Below are 17,857 nucleotides of genomic sequence, written 5' to 3' on the forward strand. Positions count from 1 at the left end.
ATAAAACAAACTATCCCTCTAAGAGAATTTTAAACGTTCTGAATAAAAATCATCCTCCTTCAATAAATCAGGTTTGATTTCATCTGTATTTATGTCAGAATTCTACCAGTTCTTCAGTTACCACAGAGTCTTGCAAGATGGAAAAGACTTGTAAAAAAACCAAGCACAAATCCCCTTGCCACAGACCCCCACCCCCTTTTCTTATTTGAAAAGCAGGATGACCGTATATACCATTAGAAAGCAAAAATGGCATGGAATTTTCCTACCTCTGAGTTAAACTGGTCTGGATGCATTTTAGTCGCTAAAGCCTTAAAAAACAGGACACCTTTAAGAAGTTCACACTTCAATAATATAAAGTTTATTGTCAGCTATTCTTTACACAATTCTATTAAAAGATTCTCTCCAGAAAGAATGCATGTCTACCGCCTGCCCATATTTCTCCCCTTCCTTGGTTAGGTGTGCGTCAGTAGACGTCAGAGCAGCTCTTAGCCCATGACCCCAGAAGCCAATGTTCTGAAGCAGCAATAGATCCTGGTGGCAGTCATAGTTAATGAACAGCATTGAAACACAACTGCAGGAACTCTCTTCAAGTTAATCACATGTGTCTATGAGCAGCTATTACATGTGAAGTTTCCAGAAGACTTGTGGCGGATTCATTTATAAGAGTAGCATGTGTAAAATGCTGAACTCGGTTCACATGGCTTCCCTTTATTTCAACCCCATTTCAGGTCAAAAGACTATAAAAGAGTTCAAGCTGCTTCTCTCCTATCATGCAGACACACATTCTAATGCATTCCATTCAATTTTTGCTGCATGGCTCCCATTGACTTTCATGAGTCAAGCAGCTAAAATCTAGCATAATGCTTTTAAAAAATATACTTCTGAGTGCTCAAATATTGCAGCACAAAGAGCACTTATAAACCTACTGTACCCCAGGATTCCCCAATATAGGGGAATGGGCTGAACACACAGCCTTTACACACAGAAGTTTGTAGCTTGGTCTCACATCGGACACTTATACTGACTCTTCTAAAAAGACTTTTCTTAAAATCTCTCATTGCTGGAGTGATCCAAAATTAAGACTCTGCCCTAGTGCAGAGTTGGTCAAAATGTGAATCTCAAAACCTTGACAATATCCAAAATGTTTGCAAACCACTCTGCCCCCACCACACACACCTACCCGAAAATAGTTAAACCTTGTTACTTGGTATGGAGAGAAGATAGCCAGCCCAATTTAAAAATAGACGCATAATATAATAATACAATATTTGTGCTTCCCGAGTAACTTGCAAGCCCAGTTTCAACTGACTGCAAGCTTTCCATGCCTACGTTTTAAAAATGATGCTAGTGACATCATAATGGAAATGCGGATAGAACGTGAGCCAGATGTTCAACTGGGTCCCCTAAAACGAGAACCTTCAATCAGCAAAACAGCACAACTCTGCTCGTTTCAATGCACTACTGCACCAACTCCAGGAGTATTACGTCAGCTAATAAGATGTGTGGCTCTCTCATGAGATCCCCACTGCAAGGAACGATGGATGGTCTCTCAGGAGAATAATATCGGGCCCCTCCCAGTAGAGATTTCAATTTATGGCTGGGGACTCCAGCATAACAAATACTTAGCAACAAGCAGACCTCTGTTTTAAGCTTGCATTCCTTCCCCCCGAGCTTTCTTGCCAGGGTTAGTCAGCATCATCTCTGCCCTGCTCCCAGGAGCACATCTGGTATGAAGATGGGGTTCCAGTGCCTCTTGTTTAGGGCATCAGTCCAGCTTTTTCACCATATATGGCCCTTCCAGCTCATAGCCAATCTTCCTGTAATAATTCCTGGTGCCAACTCCTGCAACAAAATAGAGGGGCAAAACTCATCAGTGCGGTGATGGATGGCAAGAGATCAGGCCCTGGAAAACAGAGATATGCAGACAAGTGATTTTCACAGGTAAGATTTGTAACAGAGGAGAGTCCAGCAAAGCTACACAGTACAGTCCTGTTTTTCTGAAGGGTTCTGGAGACATTTGAACAATGAGGTTTCAGATAAACTGCAGAGCAACCTGGTGTGCATATCACTGCTGGGGGAGGACTACGTCTGACCCTCAGTTAAGTGACCCGCCCCCCAGCTGTGTTATGCTAGGCTGGGACAGCAAGAAGGAAGCAGGCATACTATGTGGAAACCTTCACCAGCCTGCAGTCCCAGCATAGTGGCCAGAATCCCTGTCTCCTCCCCTGCATAATGCCTCACAAAATCTTTGGAACTTAGCTAGTCTCCAGGCAACCTCTGCCTGGGGATGACCAAGTTTCTTTAGGGTTAATTTATAAACCAGACAGGTGGATAGTTTACTAGAGCAAGCTCACCTACTCTCTTACAACTTGATGCTAAGGCACAGCGATTAGCATTTTCAAAGGGACTTGAGAGAAAAAAGTGCCCAACTCACAGAAAGTCAAAATGAATGGGAGTCAGGTACCTAAATTCCTTGGGGTAAATCCTAGCCACTGGGCCTTCCATGGTGCCACCATGTATGGGCTGTGGGTAGTTAGTCATTAGCACTCTGGAAAGATTGTGCTCTGCTTTTGGGGACAGGGGTATAGGAACTTGGTAAAACAGCTGAACTGAGCAACACATCTACCCTTCCTCCTGTGAAGAGGGATGATTGTGAGCAGTGATGGAGGGCTACAATTAGAATAACCATTTAATGTTCCTAAGTATCAAACTTATCCTAAGTATAGCTCTTAACACAAAGCAAAGACAAGCTCTTGAGAGGCAGAGGTGCAGCTGCAGACATCATTACAGACAGCTGAAGAGCTCTGAAACCCAGCAAGGTCTGTCTTCACTCACAGAAATATGCTTGGATCCACTTTAAATGTACACGTGGGCTCTGCAGTCACAGATTCAATTTCCTCATTAAAGGGGAGGCTTTAGAATGCCATTGTTGTTAAACAGGCTCTTCTCCCTCTTTTCTTCCTTAATTAGATCCTGTGATGACCAACTCCAAGATAAACCCAATGCCCTAGAAGAACACTGGTTTTCAACAACATCCAGCAGAGGGACAGCATTACAGGAGAGAGTAATAACAGCTGCCCCCACCTTATCTCTAATTATACACAGATGCAGGCATTAGTTATCGAATGAGGGACAAAGGAGGACAAACAGACAGACAAACCCTTCTCAGAGCATTATAGAATCGCTGGTAGTCAGGCTGGCTGACGGACCCAGAAAATACCTGGCATTGCTTAAAGAAAGAAACCCTTAAACTTCTTGTCCCTCCAGTCGGTTCCTGGAAAATGTGGCACTTAGGAACTGGCTCTTTCCCCATCCAGGAATTAACCACATTACTACTTAGAGACTTAATCAACCCAGTTATCAACCCGTCTGTTCCGACATGCACAACATTCACAATAAGTTTGCCTTCAGCCATGTTAATTCTTTGGGATGTTCATGTAAAAGCATTTTCCTTGGACTTTATTTTTAGTATTGTTACCAAACTACTTAAATACTTAGCATCTCTACAGAGTTGGATGTTCGCAAAGCACTGCAAAGATGCTAATACCTCTGGTGAAGTAGGTATCACCACCATTTTACAGGTAGGGAAGCTGAAGAAGAGATAATAGAAGAAAAATATCTTGCAGACAAACTTCCACACTCTGAGCAACAGGGATTTTCAGATGCTCAAATAAATTTGTTAGTCTCCAAGGTGCCACAAGTACTCCTTTTCTTTTTGTGAATACAGACTAACATGGCTGCTGCTCTGAAACCTTTTCCCAGGGAGAGGCTCTAAGGGTGGGTGCTGCTGCCTCTTTGCTGAGAGTCAGATCCAAAATGATAGGGTTACAGACTCATTGAAGCTAGAAGGGACTACCATGATCCTCTAGTCTGACCTCCTGCACATCACAGGCCTCAAAACCTCACTCACCAACTCCTGCAATAGGCCTAGAATTTCCAAATTAACAGAGAATTAACCAGGTTTCAGAGTAACAGCCGTGTTAGTCTGTCTTTGCAAAAAGAAAAGGAGTACTTGTGGCACCTTAGAGACTAACCAATTTATTTGAGCATGAGCTTTCGTGAGCTACAGCTCACTTCATCGGATGCATACCGTGGAAACTGCAGTAGACATTATATACACACAGAGACCATGAAACAATACCCCCTCCCACCCCACTGTCCTGCTGGTAATAGCTTATCAAAAGTGACCACTCTCCCTACAATGTGCATGATAATCAAGGTGGGCCATTTCCAGCACAAATCCAGGTTTTCTCACCCTCCCACCCCCATACACACACAAACTCACTCTCCTGGTGGTAATAGCTTATCTAAAGTGATCATTAAGTTGGGCCATTTCCAGCACAAATCCAAGTTTTCTCACCCTCCACCCCCCCCCCCCCCACACACAAACTCACTCTCCTGCTGGTAATAGCCCATCCAAAGTGACCACTCTCTTCACAATGTGTATGATAATCAAGGTGGGCCATTTCCTGCACAAATCCAGGTTCTTTCACCCCCTCACCCCACTCCAAAAACCACACACACAAACTCACTCTCCTGCTGGTAATAGCTCATCCAAAGTGACCACTCTCCCTACAATGTGCATGGTAATCAAGGTGGGTCATTTCCAGCACAGATCCAGGCTTTCTCAGCCCGCCCCCCCGGGGAACACACACACACACACACACACACACACACAAAACCTCACTCTCCTGCTGGCAATAGCTCATCCAAACTGACCACTCTCCAAGTTTAAATCCAACTTTAACCAGAACGTCGGGGGGGGGGGGGTGGTGGTAGGAAAAAGCAAGGGGAAATAGGCTACCTTCCATAATGACTTAGCCACTCCCAGTCTCTATTTAAGCCTAAATTAATAGTATCCAATTTGCAAATGAATTCCAATTCAGCAGTTTCTCACTGGAGTCTGGATTTGAAGTTTTTTTTGTTGTAAGATAGTGACCTTCATGTCGGTGATTGCGTGACTAGAGAGATTGAAGTGTTCTCCGACTGGTTTATGAATGTTATAATTCTTGACATCTGATTTGTGTCCATTTATTCTTTTACGTAGAGACTGTCCAGTTTGACCAATGTACATGGCAGAGGGGCATTGCTGGCACATGATGGCATAGATCACATTGGTGGATGTGCAGGTGAACGAGCCTCTGATAGTGTGGCTGATGTTATTAGGCCCTGTGATGGTGTCCCCTGAATAGATATGTGGGCACAGTTGGCAACGGGCTTTGTTGCAAGGATAGGTTCCTGGGCTAGTGGTTCTGTTGTGTGGTATGTGGTTGTTGGTGAGTATTTGCTTCAGGTTGCGGGGCTGTCTGTAGGCAAGGACTGGCCTGTCTCTCAAGTACGCCACTAGCCGTCACGTTCAGCCCCCAACTAAAACCCCTCCAACGCATTATTAAGGATCTACAACCTATCCTGAAGGATGACCCAACACTCTCACAAATCTTGGGAGACAGGCCAGTCCTTGCCTACAGACATATTGTTTTATGATCTCTGTGTGTATATAAAGTCTGCTGCAGTTTCCACGGTATGCATCCGATGAAGTGAGCTGTAGCTCACGAAAGCTCATGCTCAAATAAATTGGTTAGTCTCTAAGGTGCCACAAGTACTCCTTTTCTCTTCCTCATTTGACGACAATAGGTTCAAATCATTAACAAGAATGATCTTGCAGCTTGGCTAGCCACATACCCCAGAGGAAGACAGGAAGACGTGACACCGCCATTTGAGGAATCACAGTCTGAATCCCTTCTGAGGTCTTTTATTCAAAATTCAAAGCCAACAATTTATTTCACAGTCACATCCTTCAACAACAGACACTTTTCTGAACTGGCTCAGGAACAAGAAGTGGGAGGTGTGAGAATCCCGCTCATTCCCACTGTAACCAATTGTTAAGCTTTAGGACCCTGTGTGGAGATGCAGAACTATTTTGCTGACTTACCTTGGCAGCCAGACCAGGCAGGGTCTCATGCATGTTTCTAAAACAAAAATCTATAGGAAGGAAAGGAAGCCTTAGAACTAGTCATCTCAGGAAGGAGCTCGGATTAATGTTTTATGGTAAGTATGGAAGGCAGATGTACATTATTAGGAAAAAGGCCTTTTCCCAAGGTCTTTACAGTAGCTTTCTCTGATAGCTTCCAGTTCCACACACAGGTCCAACTATAGAGAGGAACGCCAAGGCTTCAATTCATGGATGAGAAAATGGTGCAAAGAAAAAGATTTAAATGTATTAAGCACTAGGGAACTTTATGGAGAAGGGAGAGCCTATACACAAGAGATGGACTGCATCTCAACCAAAGCAGAATGGACTGCTGACACAGAAACTTAACAAGTTTACGTAGAATTACTTAAGCGAAGAACTGGGGGAAAGCAGAGAGGTGCTGAGGAACACACCAGTCAGACAACTATGCCCACTAGAAGAAAAGGAGTACTTGTGGCACCTTAGAGACTAACAAATTTATTTGAGCATAAGCTTTCGTGAGCTACAGCTCACCTCATCGGATGCATGCAGTGGAAAATACAGTGGGGAGATTTATATACACAGAGAACATGAAACAATGGGTGTTACCATACACACTGTAACAAGAGTGATCAGGTAAGGTGAGCTATTACCAGCAGGAGAGCTGGGGGGAAAAAAAACCTTTTGTAGTGATAATCAAGGTGGGCCATTTCCAGCAGTTGACAAGAACCGTGTGAGGAACAGTGTTTTGTGTGTGTGTGTGTGTAAACATGGGAAAATAGTTTTACTTGTGTAATGACACATCCACTCCCAGTCTTTATTCAAGCCTAAGTTAATTGTATCCAGTTTGCAAATTAATTCCAATTCAGGAGTCTCTCATTGGAGTCTGTTTTTGAAGTTTTTTTATTGAAGAATTGCAACTTTTCGGTCTGTAATCGAGTAACCAAAGAGATTGAAGTGTCCTCCGACTGGTTTTTGACCAGCCTCCTCACCTGAAGCAAATACTCACCAGCAACCACACACCACACAACAGAACCACTAACCCAGGAACCTATCCTTGCAACAAAGCCTGTTGCAAACTGTGTCCACATATCTATTCAGGGGACACCATCATAGGGCCTAATCACATCAGCCACACTATCAGAGGCTCGTTCACCTGCACATCTACCAATGTGATCTATGCCATCATATGCCAGCAATGCCCCTCTGCCATGTACATTGGTCAAACTGGACAGTCTCTACGTAAAAGAATAAATGGACACAAATCAGATGTCAAGAACTATAACATTAAAAAAAAAGCTTTCGTGAGCATCCGATGAAGTGAGCTGTAGCTCACGAAAGCTTATGCTCAAATAAATTTGTTAGTCTCTAAGGCGCCACAAGTACTCCTTTTCTTTTTTAGTAATACAAAGGTATCTGTGACTGATGAAATATAGGTCAGAAAAATGTGCCCCTTTGGAAAAGTTACAGGGTGTCTAACCAAGGAGTTAAATAAAAATAGGTACACTATGAAAAACAAGAATGTGCGTCTCTACACCAATGGGAAAAGCTTGTAAGTAAATGCAGGTAAATTGGAATCCCTGGCAACAGAAGACAAGCTTAACATAATATGCATTACTGAAACATGGTGGAAAAATAGATGAATGGAACACTAAACTGCCTAAAAATTATACAGGAAGAAAAGGTCATAGACACAGGGGAATAGCACTATACATGCAAGTTTTCGTAGTATCTAATGAAAAATTTCATAATGAAAAAGGACCATATAGGAGAATCTATATGGATACAAATCCCAAGTCATGAGAATACAAATAAACTAACAGGGTTATATTACCATCCTCCTGGTCAAGAAAAGGATAGTGAGTGCACAGTGCCAAGAGAAATCAAAGCGGCAACTAACGAAACAATACACAGTTCCAACTACTCACAGATAACTTGGTTATATATCACAATGGGACACTTAGTGTGTCTACAATACATTTTTACAAGGTACGTCTGGTGTAAAGATCTTGGTGATGTGACTCTTCTCTTTACTACTCACTGCTGCACATATAAATCTACAACACAGTTTCCACCCAGCCAGCTGATGGGCCTTTTTCATAGAATATCAGGGTTGGAAGGGACCTCAGGAGGTCATCTAGTCCAACTCCCTGCTCAAAGCAGGACCAATCCCCAAATAAATCATCCCAGCCAGGGCTTTGTCAAGCCTGACCTTAAAAACCTCTAAGGAAGGAGATTCCACCACCTCCCTACGTAACGCATTCCAGTGCATCACCACCCTCCTAGTGAAGCTAGGTGAAGCTACCCAGATAAAGCCCAACATTCCCATCGCACCAAACAATGCATCTATATTCTGATGAAGAGGATAGACATAGTCCAGAATCATCCATCAATAATGGGGTAAGAGTCTCACACACACTGGATTGAGGAGATTTTTTAAAAATGAACACAGTTAATTGGGGTTTTTAAAGTAGCAAACATAAAAATTTCCTTGAAAGTGCTTGAATTATTCACAAGACTTGGCTTTAAACCAAGCCCTGCTCCGCGTGGCTGAAAAATCCTGCCTCAGGTTTGCTTGGAGAGTTTAGACTGAAGCACCTGTATTAACCCAGAGACCATAGTTGCTCTGAACAGCACAGTCCATAAAACCAAACGCCCTGCGCAACACGGTTGGAACACTAACTGGGAATGAAAACACTGATGCTAAAAATCTCCACCAGGCATGGCATGTGGCAGCCTGCCTGTTAAACACAGATCAGTGTAAACACATCACCGCTGTGATCCCATCTCTACACTACATTGAATAAGGAGTTACATTTAAGGTCCTTAATGGAATGGGACTGGGATCTCTCACTGTTTCTCCTGGGCTCATCAGGAATGTCACCTATGCTAGAAGAGAGAGGACTTGTAGAGAAAGGGGACAGAATTTTCTTGTCAGGTGACCTGTGACTACATAATTCTATCCTATCTTAGTGTTTTCTGGAGTATCCATCAGTTTAGTACTTTCATCTAAGTGCTTCCAGGTAAATTAAGTCTACTTGGCAAGGTCTCTAGTGAATTTAATGGGGTCTTCAGTTGTTCTCCCACAGGAAGTCAGAATGATCATGACTCTCAGTGAACTCAGGACAAATGTAAGATCCAACTTTTTATCCCAGCATTTCTATAGTAAAAACCAACCAATTTATTTGAGCATAAGCTTGCGTGAGCTACAGCTCACTTCATCGGATGCATAAAGTGGAAAGTACAGTGATGAGATTTTATATATACACACAGACCATGAAAAAAACCATGAAAAAATATACATTGTAAGGAGAGTGATCACTTAAGATGAGCTATTACCAGCAGGAGAGTGGGGCGGGGAGAGAAAACCTTTAGAAGTGATAATCAAGGTGGGCCATTTCCAGGAGTTAACAAGAACGTGGGGGGCAGGGGGGGGGAGGAGGATAGTTTCACTTAGTATAATGACTCAACCACTCCCAGTCTCTATTCAAGCCTAAGTTAATTGTATCCAATTTGCAAATTAATTCCAATTCAGCAGTCTCTCCTTGGACCTGGGGTATTCTATCTGCTACCCAAGATCCATAAACCTGGAAATCCTGGACGCCCCATCATCTCAGGCATTGGCACCCTGACAGCAGGATTGTCTGGCTATGTAGACTCCCTCCTCAGGCCCTACACTACCAGCACTCCCAGCTATCTTCGAGACCACCACTGACTTCCTGAGGAAACTACAATCCATCCGTGATCTTCCTGAAAACACCATCCTGGCCACTATGGATGTAGAAGCCCTCTACACCAACATTCCACACAAAGATGGACTACAAGCTATTAGGAACTGTATCCCCGATAATGTCACAGCAAACCTGGTGGCTGAACTTTGTGACTTTGTCCTCACCCATAACTATTTCACATTTGGGGACAATGTATACCTTCAAATCAGCGGCACTGCTATGGGTAGTCGCATGGCCCCACAGTATGCCAACATTTTTATGTCTGACTTAGAACAACGCTTCCTCAGCTCTCGTCCCCTAATGCCCCTACTCTACTTGCGCTACATTGAGGACATCATCATCATCTGGACCCATGGAAAAGAAGCCCTTGAGGAATTCCACCATGATTTGAACAATTTCCATCCCACCATCAACCTCAGCCTGGACCAGTCCACACAAGAGATCCACTTCCTGGACACTACAGTGCTAATAAGCGATGGTCACATAAACACCACCCTATACCGGAAACCTACTGTCCGCTATTCCTACCCACATGCCTCCAGCTTTCACCCAGACCACACCACACAATCCATTGTCTACAGCCAAGCTCTACGATACAACCGCATTTGCTCCCACCTCTCAGACAGAGACAAACACCTACAAGATCTCTAACAAGCATTCTTACAACTACGATACCCACCTGCGGAAGTGAAGAAACAGACTGACAGAGCCAGAAGAGTACCCAGAAGTCACCTACTACAGGACAGGCCCAACAAAGAAAATAACAGAGCCATCACCTTCAGCCCCCAACTAAAACCTCTCCAACGCATTATCAAGGATCTACAACCTATCCTGAAGGACGACCCATCACTCTCACAAATCTTGGGAGACAGGCCAGTCCTTACCTACAGACAGCCCCCCAACCTGAAGCAAATACTCACCAGCAACCACACACCACACAACAGAACCACTAACCCAGGAACTTATCCTTGCAACAAAGCCCGTTGCCAACTGTGCCCACATATCTATTCAGGTGACACCATCATAGGGCCTAATCACATCAGCCACACTATCATAGGCTCATTCACCTGCACATCTACCAATGTGATCTATGCCATCATGTGCCAGCAATGCCCCTCTGCCATGTACATTGGTCAAACTGGACAGTCTCTACGTAAAAGAATAAAGGGACACAAATCAGATGTCAAGAATTATAACATTCATAAACCAGTCGGAGAACACTTCAATCTCTCTGGTCACTCGATTTATTCGATTTATATCTGGTCACTCGATTTATGATCTCAAAGTGACTAACCTTCAAGAAAAAAACTTCGAAAACAGACTCCAACGAGAGACTGCTGAATTGGAATTAATTTGCAAATTGGATACAATTAACTTAGGCTTGAATAGAGACTGGGAGTGGTTGAGTCATTATACTAAGTGAAACTATTCCTCCCCCGCCCCCCCCCCCACTGTTCCTCAGATGTTCTTGTTAACTCCTAAAAAGAAAAGGAGGACTTGTGGCACCTTAGAGACTAACCAATTTATTTGAGCATAAGCTTTCGTGAGCTACAGCTCACTTCATCGGATGCATACTGTGGAAAATACAGAAGATCCACAATATGCAGCCGATGAAGTGAGCTGTAGCTCACGAAAGCTTATGCTCAAATAAATTGGTTAGTCTCTAAGGTGCCACAAGTACTCCTTTTCTTTTTGCGAATACAGACTAACACAGCTGCTACTCTGAAACCTATAGTAAAAACCCATCTGCTTGTCTGTGATAAGGGGAGAAAAGGACCTAAGGTTAACTATCTGTCAGAGTTAAGTAAATTTTTATATGGGGTCGGGTACAATGGTGCAGTATAAATACCAAGAGTGAACAGAATAAAAGGTGAGGGAAATCCTGAACGATACCTCACTAGCAGATTAGAAAAACAGGAAGGAATCTGAATTGTACCTAAACTGGGTGAAAATCAGGTTTGATTATGCACATGCTCAATGCCCTTTTCAGCACAAAAATTAAATATACTCTTCTGACTCAATCCTACCACATAGGAATATACAAATGCAGCATCTCAAAAGAATCTTTAATCACTGCTCACTAGTCAACAGATTAAGAGAAAATAAGATAATTTAAACATTATTAAAGATTTTGACAGATAATGTTAACATTCTTAAGAATTTTTTCCAATTGTTGTCAATTTAAATTTTCACAATTGTGCAAAATTTTGGGTTTTAAGGATTTTTTTCCTCAATTTTTATCAGTTTACTTTTTCACAGTTGTGGGAAATTATGGGGCGTATTAGCCAATAGCGGGGGAAAAGGGGAGCATCAGTCAATAATTATTTCATGACAGTAGATGCTGGGATTCAAAGAATTAAAGTTTTTTAACTGTTAAAACACAAACTGTCAACATCACACGTTAAAACATAAAAAGTAAATATCCTTAAATCAACCTCTAAAAGTTCTCAAGCTGAATTTTTCTTACTTTGCCTATCTGTAGATTTTTATTATCACAGGTAGAAATATTTTTTGTAAGCTTGTGTGTGTACAGTGAATTCAGCATTAACCGACATTTACTGATAAAAACCTATTTCTTCCAAGCTTACTTAAATGCATTCAGTGGAACATGCAATATGATATAGTAAAAATCAGCTTATGTATATAGAATGAAATTCCCAGATTAATGGATTTAAACAATGTGCCAAGTGCAATTCTAATTATGGCAAAACCTACTCTCAGAGGCTCTGCAGGAAAAATGACTTTCTTTTAGGATTGCACAGTATGTTGCCAGAAGCATAAAGCAGCCAGGCAAATTGTAAGAACTTTCCTCTAAGTTCTGAGTTCGACACAGAACATTACTCAAACATGATCTGGTTATAAAGATACTAAAACAATTTCTTTGGTTAGTGTACAGAGGTCTTAAAGGAAGGAATAGGAAAAAAAGTTACATGGCTCTGCCAAAAGCCAAAAGTTTCACCTGAAGTCAGCAACACAGCTCCAATCGTTCCAGCCCAAAGAGGACCAGATGGGGCTGCTTCCTTCAGTACCACTCAAGGATGTTCTTTCATTCACTGCAGATACAACTGCTAAGCAACAATGGCATCTCTCCCCAAAAGGGTGGAGTATACAGTAGAACATCAGAGTTATGGACATCTTGGGAATAGAGGTTGTCTGTAACTCTGAAATGTTCATAACTCTGAACAAAATGTTCATAAATCTGAACAAAACACAGTTTGGGCCCCTGATCCAGCAGCTGACACTCTAGGCCAGGTTTCAGCAGCAGCTGAGCTCCCTATTCAGCACTGGCATGAGTCTGCAAGCTTGTCTGCCTTCCAGCAGGGAGGGGTGAGTGAGTGAGTGAGTGAGTGAGTGTGTGTCTATAAACAGTGTGCTCCCCTCCCGGGAGAGGGGGCTAAAAAACAGTGCATCCCTCTCCCGGCTGGGGGAGAAGGGGTAAAGGCAGCGCATCCTGCTGGGGGGGGGGGAAGGGGGGGAGGAAAGAGAAAAAAGCAAGGCAGACCCCAGCACTGCTGCTCCTGCTCTACTGGCTCTGGCTGCCTTGTTGTAAGTGGCTGCCCGGTGTGAGAAGGGTGGGTGTGGGGACAGACAATCCAAATGTGCCCACCTTTAAGATACTGGCACAGTACAGTATTTACTTTTTTTTTGGGGGGGGGGGGTCTTTGCTGCTGCCTGATTGGTTATTTCTGGTTTCACATGGTGTCCAGTTGACCAGTCAGTCTGTAATTCTGGTGTTCGTAATTTTGAGGTTCTATTGTACGCCTTTGCTGCACTGCCACTTTGATGGTCGGGAAAGGCACAGAAGGAATCCAAATTTACTCCCTTATTCATGTGTGCAAGTCCAGCTGAAATCAATGAAGTTTAGATACCACAGGGCGAGGTAGAAAGAACTGGCTAGAAGATTTGGAACCCGCTATTGCGACTAGGAAAACCATAATATTATTTATTTAAGATACAAATACTGAAGTATTAAAGGGAAGAAATGGAAGGAAGTACGAACTCCAAGTGAGAGCCCCAGCTCTTTCCCCATCGGTGACATCTGGCTCCAGCTTAGAGTCAATGGATTTACACAACCAGAATGTATTAAAAACATTCCAATCCAGTCACTTACAGACAAGACACTTAATATTTTAAAAAAAGAAAAGGAGTACTTGTAGCACCTTAGAGACTAACCAATTTATCTGAGCATAAGCTTTCGTGAGCTACAGCTCACTTCATTGGATGCATGCATGCATCCGATGAAGTGAGCTGTAGCTCACGAAAGCTTATGCTCAAATAAATTGGTTAGTCTCTAAGGTGCCACGAGTACTCCTTTTCTTTTTTGCGAATACACGGCTGTTACTCTGAAACTTAATATTTTAAAATTTCTTTTAAGCCATAGGGGATCTTTTGGGTCACACGATTGGTAAAGAAAAATCAGCAAACGCAGCAGTGTCTTTCAAGAGTTTTGCTGTTACCTAAAGAAAACAATATGAGATTTGATACTCCTCCATCTTACCTTCAGCAAGATCTCTGAGAAGAAACTTTACTGAGTTCAGAAAAACCAATTTCAACGAAATACCATTCAAAACCATGGTATTTAATGCAGTACTTCAGATCAAAATAAAGCATAAATTTAACAGTGAACTCTTGGCAATTTCCCCAAAACTATGTTATGTAACTATGTGTAATTCTAAAATTCTTGTTTAGGATTAGCCTTTACTTATACAAATAATGTTACTGGAGTCAATGAAGTCACCAGAACTACTTCAATGAGCAAGATTTGGAAGATCTGACCCTAAGAACACATCAGTATTGGGAACATGGATCATTGATCTGCTATGGCTATTCCTATTTAGTCCTGTATCCTGTCTCTGGCAGTGGCTAGTACCAGATGCTTCAGAGAATTTTGGTTTTTATTGTGAAAGTATTGCCAAAAAAAAAAAATTAGTTTGTTCCCATTCAGCAAGATAAAACTAACCAGCCTCATTTCATTGTGCCTGTCTACTTCAGATAGCCACAGTTGGTCAGGATCAAGTGGTGTAAATAACTAGTGGATTAAACAGGGAAGGCTCTCAAGCCAAACTCAGAATCTCTGAGAGATGCAGTCATGAAGTTTCCTGCCCTAACATAGCTCTGCATGATTTCCAACTCTTTGTGCTTTGCCACATGACACATGGAAGCAGCTACAAATGCATGCACATCAGTTACAGAACTGTAACTGACAGTTTCAATTTGACCCCAAGAGACCATCTTGCCAAACACAGCAAAAGGAAACATGAGGGAACAGCCACCTTGACACTGTTGTCTTGGGTACTGAAAACTAATCTAAAAATATGTCCTACTGGCAAAATGATTGATTAAATAAAATTGCAGCATGAGCTGTGAACACACTGATGGGATCGTCTGGTTTGGAACTTACACTTTTCACAATGTTGTGGTTGTTTTAGTTTTATTATGGAAAATGCAAGTGTGACATAAAAGATTCTCAATCACTAACATCCAATTACAAAGAAGAGTAAACAACTGATAAACCATAGAGAGGATCTGAAATAGTGCTAACAAAATCAAAAGAATCTGTCTTTTTGGCAATGTGGGACTTTAAAATTCATTGAAAAAAATCAGAAAGCTTCAAAGTTATTTAAGTAAAGTTCTTAAATTAAGAAAAGAATTGGTTAGTAGTCCCTAAACTAATAGTTAAATTGTCAAACAATTTTTTAATATACACATTTTGGGTAAAAATTTCAAAAGCACCTAACTCACTTAGGAGCCTCGTATCCAACATAACTTAGGGCAGGCACTTTTGAAAATGGGACTTAGATGCTTTTAAAAATGTTACCTTTACTGTACAGTTTTATCATTCTTGATTTTCAAAAGACTATCTAATGGGAACGCAGATTCATTCAGTTCAATGTTGAATCAGAGACCCCGCTGAGAAGTACCAATATAATGGAAGTTTCCACAGAAAGCCATAAAAGTCCCATCCACTGACAGAGGCAATAAGTGTGAATGGTATTTCTAAAAAATGCTTTGAAAATGCCTCTATTTTAACGTAGCTAGTTTTGGTATTAGAACTGAGAACTGGATATGTTCTTTAATATTTTAATTTATATTAATTGTGTGGTGATTAAAGGCACCATATTACCAGCACTGGAGATGAATTAAAACCTTCCATCTACAGAACAGGTACAGCACGGGGAGCTTTCCCACAATGCCCCTGGCCAATATGCCTAAATCCACCTTCTGAAAGGACTAAATCCAGGCCTAAGGGTATGTCTTCACTACCCACTGGATTGGCGGGCAGCGATCGATCCAGCGGGGATCAATTTATCGTGTCTAGTCTAGACATGATAAATCGACCCCCAAACGCTCTCCCGTCAACTCCTGTACTCCAGCACCGCGAGAGGCGCACGCAGAGTCAACGGGGAGCGGCAGCAGTCAACTCACCATGGTGAAGACACCACGGTAAGTCTATCTAAGTACGTCGACTTCAGCTATGTTATTCACATAGCTGAAGTTGCATAACTTAGATTGATCCCCCCCAACAGTGTAGACCAGGGCTAAGAGGGTAATGCAGTCTCCATGACCTCTTGGACTCTGAGCTGAGGCAACCAACAAGAGACTACCTCAAATACCAAAGTAGTAGTAAATGGGTTATGAAGTCCCACTGCAAACTAAGGGGTATAACAGTATATTCTTATTCCTCTCCCGTAACATTATGGGATCTCTGTGTGTTGGTAAAACTACACAGCTAATAATGAACACTGTTGCATAGGCTTTTGCATGTAAGCAGTTCATCATCCTTGGGTTTTCGAATCACTACATCAACAAGGCAAATAAACCCAAAAGACCAGAATTGTAATCAATGGCATGGGCAGGGATCAATGAAGTAAAAACTCATGATAGAATTAATGAGCTAATTCTGCAGCAATCAATTTTTGGAGAGTCATTAGCACAAAGTAGATGCACTCATTAGGTTTGCTCATTTGCCATTTAAAAATCAGCTCAGAACCACCATGGAGCTTCCAGATGGTGAGATTTCATCCCATTCATCTCTTAGTGTGGTGGCAATATTTCATTAATGACTACACAGCCCTGTCCATCTCCAGCTGGCAGAAGCAACTTTGCGGGGAGGGGAGCAACCACAGCAAACTGGGGTCTTAGTGTTGACAATGCCAGAGGATAGTTAACCTTTGATCCTAAATCAAGCTCACAGTGCTTTCTCAGTTCAAAATCAAACACTGAATTTTTTAAATTTAAACAGTTGCCTTTCATAATTTAACAAAAGGTTATGTCCTACAGGCATTAGAAAATCCAAGAAGAGAACAGTGCCGCAGCATTTCTGCTACAGTACTAAGGCCTGTATTTCTCACGCTGAAGGTTTAAGAGATTTTAGATCTATGATCAACATGATGTCCTGAAGTTTCTTTTCTGCTTGGTGGATAAAGCATCCACCGTCTGGCATGGTATTACTGAGAATCTGGGGATTTAAGCTGAAACAAAGAAGCCTTGGAATTCAAGCTTTGTTTCCCTCTACATAAATTAAGAGAGTTTAGTGATGATGAAAAGAACAGACTGACAATCTTGGAGACTGAACTCCACTGTCCATTAAACAAGTATGGCACATGCAGCAGTGCTGAATATACCCTGCCCCTCCAAACCCTGCCTCAATACTGACCAAGAGGCACCACCATCAGTGGGTAGGTCAGTCACTATGCCCATTCAATATTTAGCCTTTTCTTGTGAGACTGCCATCTTGTTCACTAGGAACTACTGTGAGATCACCAATTCACTGTTATCAACATTATTTATTCATATTGGAGGAGGAGTCAGAGGCCCCAATTATAGTGCTAGGCTCTGTATGAACATAGAACAAAAAGACAGACCATGCTTTTAGGATCTTATCTTCTAAGTAATATAGACCACCAAATCATTAGTAGTGATTTTTGGTCTTTAATAATCTGGTACTAGATTTGAATTAGCAACAGAGGTGGAAAGGGTCTGTATCCATTATGAAGCCCTGGGCCATCCTGTCCTGTACACCAAGAAAAACCCACTTAAAGGAGTCCTATAGCACCTACTGAAAGCTATTACTTCATGGGTCATCAATAGTCAGCAGCAAAAACAGTTAATCTGGAAATACTACTACAGATTAACAAGAATTGGGGATAATGAAGCACCTCCCCCGCCCTACAAT

The 17,857-nt window shown here is 42.1% G+C and overlaps 1 protein-coding gene across 5 annotated transcripts in view; it reads right to left on the minus strand.

The window, feature by feature from the left end:
• Window positions 1-335: 335 nt before the first annotated feature.
• The window catches only part of ELP3 (elongator acetyltransferase complex subunit 3), a 133,002-nt gene continuing 115,480 nt past the window's right edge, over window positions 336-17,857 (minus strand). For 4 of the 5 annotated variants that reach the window (XM_073335612.1, XM_073335613.1, XM_073335614.1 and 1 more), the window contains one exon: window positions 336-1,842. In XM_073335612.1, the coding sequence (XP_073191713.1) occupies window positions 1,766-1,842 (77 nt within the window). In that variant the 3' untranslated portion in view covers window positions 336-1,765. The remainder of the gene's footprint in view (window positions 1,843-17,857) is intronic. The other variant, XM_073335615.1, reaches the window with a different exon arrangement.

This window comes from Lepidochelys kempii, chromosome 3 (assembly GCF_965140265.1).
Source record: "Lepidochelys kempii isolate rLepKem1 chromosome 3, rLepKem1.hap2, whole genome shotgun sequence".
NCBI classification, from domain to species: Eukaryota; Metazoa; Chordata; order Testudines; family Cheloniidae; genus Lepidochelys; species Lepidochelys kempii.